Genomic DNA, 7246 nt, shown 5'->3' on the forward strand with positions numbered 1-7246 from the left:
ATGAGAGTCAGCCTGTCCTTTGAAGCTTGGAAACCAGGCATGTCAGACTTCTCCCTCCCAGCTATGAAAATCCTAGATGGCATCTTCTGCTTGGTGGCTACACTGTGGTCTAGTAAAGCCACCTTCATGAATTATTTTAGCTAGATCTTCTGGAGAACTTGCTGCAGCTCCTACATCAGCATTTGCTGCTTACCTCACATTTTTAAGTTATGGAGACGGCTTCTTTCCTTAAACCGTATGAACGAACCTCTGCTGGCTTCAGACTTTTCTTCTGCAGCTTCCTTACCTCTCTCAGCCTTCACAGAATTGAAGGGAGTTAGGTCCTTGCTCTATATTAAGCTTTGGCTTAAGAGAATGTTTCCCTTGTGGCTCAGCTGGTAAATAATCTGCCTGCAATGCAGGACAGCTGGGTTCAATCCCTGGGTTGGGAAAATCCCCTGGAGAAGGGAAAGGCTACTCACTCCAGTATTCCGGCCTAGAGAATCCCAGGCACTATATAGTCCATGGGGTCACAAAGAGTTGGACACAACTGAACAACTTTCACTTTCATTTCACTAAGGGAATGCTATGGTTGGTTTGATCTTCTATCCAGAGACTGAAAGTCTCACCAAACCAACAATAAGGTCTTTCTTATTATTCAGGTGTTCATTGGAGGAGCACTTCAATTTCCTTTAAGAACTTTTCCTTTGCTTTCATAGCCTGGCTAACTGTTTGGTACAAGAGGCCTAGCTTTCAGCCTGTCTTGGTTTTTGACATGGTTTCCTCACTGAGCTTGATCTTTTGATTTTAAGTGAGAGATATATAACTCTTCCTTTTACTTGAACACTTGGAGGCCACTGTAGAGTTATTAATTGGCCCAACTGCAATATTATTGTGTTTCAGAGAGAAGGGAGGCCCAAGGAAAGGGAGAAAGATAAGGGACTGGCGTGTTAGTGGCGCAGTCAGAACACACCCAACATCCACTGACTGTCACCTTATATGGGTGCAGTCTACAGTGCTGCCCCTCAACATTACAACAGTAACATAGGTCATAGCTCATAGGTCGCCATAACAGCTCATAGGTCGCCATAACAAATAATGAAAACGTTTGAAATATTGCAAGAACTACCAAAAGCTGACACAGAGATATGAACTGAGCAAATGCTATTGGAAAAATAGTGCTGACAGACTTGCTTGCCACAAACCTTCATTTTGAAAGAAAACACACTATCTGTGAAGCACAAAAAAGTAAAGCACAATAAAATGAGGTATAACATATTTGTTTATTCAATCACATATGAAGAACACTGGGCTGTTTCTAGTTTTGGGGAATTAGAATAAACCTCTCTAAACACTTACGCACAGCTTTCTGGGTGGACTTAGGCTTCTATTTCAATGGTATAATTATCTAGAAGTGCTATGACTAAGTCAAACAGTATGCACAAACTTAACTTTATAAGAAACTGCCAGCTGCCTTCACAATGGCTTTACCATGCAGAACCCCAGTCTACAGGTATCAGACTTCCAGTCATTCTGCATTCTGACCAACACTTGGTACTGTCAGGGTTTTTTGTTTTTTTTTTTAATAATTAGACCAATTCAAATTGACATATAGTTTTAAAATCACATTTCCCTAATATCAAATGATAAACACTTTTTTCAAGCATTTACTTATTATTCAAATATTTGGTGAAATGTCTGCTCAAACGTTTTACTTACTTAAAAAACTATTTTCCTATTATTGAGCTTTGAGAGGTCTTTATATCTTTTAATTCTGAAGACAAGGACTTTATGACAGATGTGATTTGCAAATATTTTTCTTCCAGTCTTGGCTATTTTATCATTCTCTTAACAATATTTGTGCAGGACAAAAGTTTTAATTTTCATAAAGTCTAATTTACCAACATTTTCTTTCATTGAACATATCAAGTGCAAGGTTATTCAGATTTTCTTGTTTTCTCCTGGAAAGTTGACATTTAGATCTATGATCCACTTTTAATTAAGTTTTTCAAAAGTGTGGGGTAGGTATCTGGGTTCTTTTGGGGCAACAGCAGAGGTGGTGGGGGATATGGACTAGAGCTAGTACAGTTGTTCTAGAACTACCTGTTGAAAAAATTACCTTTTCCTGTTGTCATCTCCCTAGAACCACACTGTTTTGGTGTGGTTAGAGCTACAGCAGCTCAACATTAAGCCCTGAAACCAGGCAGTGTGTGCCTCCAACTCTGTTCTTTGACTGCTTTCATCAGTGTCTCAGCATAAAGATCTTGCACATATTTTATAAATAAATTCATTTAAAAACATTTAAGTCTTTTTGATATGACTGCATATGATAAAACTTTTTACATTCTGGTGGGTCCTTTGAGATTTTTTTTCATAGATAATCACATTCAGAATAGAGGAAGGTTTTCTTTCTCCCCTTCTAATCTGCCTTTGATTTCTTTTTCTTGTCTTCTTATAATGGTTACAGTCAGAGAACACTGTCTGATTTCAATTCATTTAAATTTGTAATGAGCTTTTTAAGACCCAGAATGTGACCTAACTGGGTGAGTCTCCTCACCTGCTGTGGGATGGCATGTCTACAGATGTCAGTGTGGATGCTCAAGGCATCTACACCCCTACTCATTCTCTGTCTGCCCACGTCAGTCATTCCTGAAAGAGCAATGCTCAAGTCTCCAGATGTCACTTGTGCATCTGTCCAGTTCTCTACTCAGGTCTCTCTCTTCTTACTTCGTGTGTTTTTAAGCTATGCCGTTGTGGTATGAACACTTAGGATTCTGGTGTCTTGTTGGTGACCTGACTTCCATGCTTTTCTCTTCTGGGGGAGGGCTGAGGAACAAATGCAGGACTACCTATCATCTTTGGCTTTATTGTGTTGTTCAATTCTGGTCTTCCTAAGCTGGATACCAAGATCATTCAAAAAGGATGATAAAATGTGATCCTATAAATATGCTTTTATGCAAGTAGGTGATGCCAGTTAAATCACAATGATCTCTCCTCTGACCAATAAAATTCTGATTATTTTAATAATAATATTATAAAACTTAGCAGAAGATACAAGTACTTCTTAATGTTGATGGTATCTTTTTCAAATAGTCATTCTTTGAAATAAAAATAGCTCTGAGTTTTACCTTAAATGCATTTAAATGATATTTTTCTTGACTTTCTTTTAATATTTTAACATATACTTGGAGTTTTTAAGATCTAATTTCCTCTTATGCCAAGCTGCAACTAAGTATCCATCCAAATGTTTTACGTGATTTTTCATCCATCAACTTTATTCCTTTTAGAACACAGCCCTAAGCTGCTTTACTCTATTGAGAACCACTCAATAAAGCCATTATATAAGAGTACAACATTATCTACAGCCCGCCCACATGCCCTGTGCATCTTGAAAAAGGTTACAAAGTGGGTCCAAAGGATCATGCTTCAACTAACTAAGGGATCTACTTGCAAACTAAATGGAGGAATGCAATGGAGTCAGAGCTAAGAATGTACAAACATGTGCTCGCTTTGACAGCACATATACTAAAATGGGAACGATACAGAGAATATTAGCATGGCCCCTGCATAAGAACGACACACAAATTCATGAAGCACTACGTATCTTTTTCAAAAAAAGAGAATGTACAAACATAGTCATTCCTGTTAAATAAAAGCATCACTCTTTTCAATAAACATCTTAATAGCCTATATTTTTTTTTAAAGTGATTGTTCATGAAGTACCCATCAGCAGACAAATGGATAATGAAGATGCGGTACATATATACAATGTAACGTTATGCAGCCATAAAAAGAATGAAATATTGTCATTAATATGGATAGACCTAGAGATTATCATACCTAATAAATCAGACAGAGAAAGACAAATACTGTATGATTTCACCTGTATTTGGAATCTAAAAAACAAAACGAACAATATAAATAAACAGAGTCAAAGATACAAAGAAAAACAGATGTTTACTAAAATGGAGGAGATGAAATATTGAAACAGAAATAGCGAATCACTATGTTGTATACCAGGGACTAACATGGTGTGAAGGTCACTTTGAAAACCAACTAACCAACCATGGAAAAAAGGATCAGATTTGTGATTTTCAGAGGTGGGGTTGTGGGAAGGGGAACTGGATGAAGGCAATCAAAAGGCAGGAACTTCCAGTTGTAAGAAAAATAATTACTAAGGATATAATGTACAACATGATAAATATACATTATATATGAAAGTAAAGAGAGTAAGCTCTAAGAGTTTTCATAACAAGGAAACAACACTTTTTTCTATTTCTTTACTTTGTATGTATATGATGACATACGTTTGCTAATTTTACGGTGGTCATCACTTCACAGCATCTATACATCACAGCACTGTGCTGCGCCTTACACAGTGCTGTATGTCACTCTTGTCTCAAGAACACTGGACGAAAAAAAGACCACAGGCATGTACAGCATGGTCACGATGTAACAGAGAAAAGCTAATACTGCTTGGTTAGAGAGGGGCTGTCTTTGCTTCCGTCTTTATCAAGCCCAGCCTCTCTGACGGGTTCTTTTCCTACAAACAGGCTCAGGTCCCCAGTAGCCCCAAACATGCAGGCAAACCACCCAAGAGGCTCATGCTGACAGAGCCAACACTTTCTGTGAGGTGTGCTCGCTGCCTGCGAGTCCAAGCCGCTGCCTCACTCACTCCTCAGTGTGTCTGTGGTCTTGCTCTGCTTTCCCTGAAATGTTGACGCCTCTCACCGAATCCAGCTGCCTCTCCTCAGGCCTAATCCCAGACAGTCTCTCCACTACAAAGGACTCTATCTCTCCACTACGAAGGACTATACCCTCCTCTCACAGTTCTCTGCTGACTTTTGTAGCCAGCACTTCCTAATGCATTTCTTCCCTTTTCCCCCATTTCTGCTCTGTCCTCTCTGATTCTACTTCCTTCCACTATCTGACAAAGGGAAGTGTGAGCCAAGATTGCATCCTGAGTCCTGGCTTTGACTCCCTCGCCCTCTCTCATTATCTGCTCCCCTCTCCCAGAGAAAACTCATGACAATCAGCTCTAAAGCAGAATGGGGTTGAGAAAACATCATGGAGTCAGAGGCCTGGCTTCCATCTCTGGTACCAATGACGCCGGAGCTATGTGCCCATATTACACTCCCCACCCCAACTCCACAAAAGAAGCACTCTCCTCTAATGTTCATTCCAATCAAATTGATTGTTAGATCTACAATTCTAACCCAAAAGAACACCAGATTTCCAGCTGGCACTTCTCTAACACACTACAAATCTGTCATTTAACTGTCCCAGCTCCAAACCTAATCTCTCAAACCAGCAAAAACTCCTTTCAAGTGACCCATTAATGTTGATATACTGGTGCTACCAATACTTTAAGCTTGAAATGCTAGCAATCCTATACACTTATTGCCTTTTATTCACACTTTCTCTCTTCCTAGCCACCTCCCATACACTCATGGTCTAATTCACAGAGCATCCCTTCCAAGAAGTGATCCTCAGCCTCCCAATCTGATTACCGACTCCTGTATACAGAAGAACCAAGACACTCTATGTGTGCCTCTCTCTTAAGACTTAGGTTTTATAGGAACATGGGTTTATCCAATTCTTCTTAGCATCTGCAAATAGCTGGGCACCTTGGACACTGCCTTTTCCAGAGGATGGAAAAACCAAGATACGAATTCAATTGATTAAACTCAATATAAACTCTGGACACAGTAGAAACAAAATTTTCTAAAATAATTATTTTTTTCAAGAAAAACTGATATATAATGAATTAGATGTTCTGGCTCTAAAATAGTGTTCTTCTTAAGCTAAGAAAGCAGAAACTCCTTTTAAATGCCTTAAAATCCCAAGCCAACTTCACAGAGAGAGCGCATGTCTGCAAGCTCACAGGTTTTTTTAAAGCTTATTTATTAAAAGACACACTCTTAAACATTTGCGGTTCCCTTCAAGCATTTCTTTTTTTACCTAAGTGGTTTCCAAGACAAAGCATCTGATGAACCGTTGGACCTGATGAACTATCCTCCTAAGTGTGGATATGATTAGTAAATCAGAACACACAGGCTGCACACACTGCTCTACATTCTGCTTCAACCTCCAGCAGCACAGTCTCCAAAACGCAACACAATGTCATTCATTTTCAGCTTCATTAATAAGCTTCAATGCATTCCTCTAAAATCTTATTTTCTAAAATGCCCCCCATTGAGATAGTAAAGCAAATAGAGAGAGGGGGGAAAAAAAGGGGGGTTGCAGCTTTATTACACAAAAATGTTGCCTAGCAGAGAAAAGAACTAGAATGTCCAAGGAGTCTAAACCAGAGAAGCCAAAGCTTTGGCTTCATTCACTTAGAAGAGGGGCTGTCCAATGTGAGGCCAAGCAGGCAGTACACAGCGTCCCTGCTGGAATATGACATGAAACCCAGGGCCTGTCCACTGTCTAGTTGTTGAGACTGCGGGGAGGGTCCGACCTACCTGGCTGATCCCTGCGGGAGGGATCTTGTAGGCCTGCAGTTTCTGCCTCAGCAGCTCGGGGTCGCTGTGTCGGAACGGGCACCCTGGAAATGACAAGCAGCAAAACAGCAGGTTATCCACCCAGACTCAACACAACACCACGCTCGAGAGACTCCTGAGCACCCCCAACTGTCCAACAGCCTATAAATAAAAGGGTTAACTACCCATGGGTGCAGCTGCTTTCCTCTCTTCATCTAAGTGACAGCTAAGCTGTGCGTTATCAGGGCACTACAGGCTTGAGAGTGACACAAAGCTTTCAGCATTCTCAGGAGAGGCCACCCACTCACAAGGAAGGGGAACAGCTTTAATCATGCTACTTGCTAACAACCTGACATAATCACCAAGTAGCTATGAAGCATTTTACCTAAAAATTTCATTCAATCTTTCAATCGCACTTTTTTTTTCTAGTTTACAAAAATACATAAAAGCATAAAGGAAGATAGACGGCATAAACAAAAAGAAAAAATGTGAAAACTCTAGGAAATATAAAAATCTCACATCATTTACAGATGTTAATTTTATGCCTACTTCCCCACATCTAAGGTCAGGGGCAGCGGCCGAGAGGAGCTACCCCACATCCAAGGTAAGGAGCAGTGGCTGCGCATTGCTGGAGCAGCCGTGAAGAGACACCCCATGCCAAAGGTAAGAGAAACCCAAGTCAGACGGTAGGCACTGAGACAGGCCACCAGAGGGCGGACAGACAGAAACCACAATCACAGACAACTAGCCAATATGATCACATGGACCACAGCTTGTCTAACTCA

At 40.3% G+C, this 7246-nt stretch overlaps 1 protein-coding gene across 1 annotated transcript in view; it reads right to left on the reverse strand.

Moving 5' to 3' along the window:
- Positions 1 to 7246, reverse strand: part of PRIM2 (primase, DNA, polypeptide 2 (58kDa)) — a 346489-nt gene that overhangs the window by 29143 nt on the left and 310100 nt on the right. The window contains exon 12 of the mRNA XM_010848522.1: positions 6444 to 6526. Coding sequence (XP_010846824.1) covers positions 6444 to 6526 — 83 coding nt within the window. The remainder of the gene's footprint in view (positions 1 to 6443; positions 6527 to 7246) is intronic.

This window comes from Bison bison, unplaced genomic scaffold (assembly GCF_000754665.1).
Source record: "Bison bison bison isolate TAMUID 2011002044 unplaced genomic scaffold, Bison_UMD1.0 scf7180017864270, whole genome shotgun sequence".
NCBI classification, from domain to species: domain Eukaryota; kingdom Metazoa; phylum Chordata; class Mammalia; order Artiodactyla; family Bovidae; genus Bison; species Bison bison.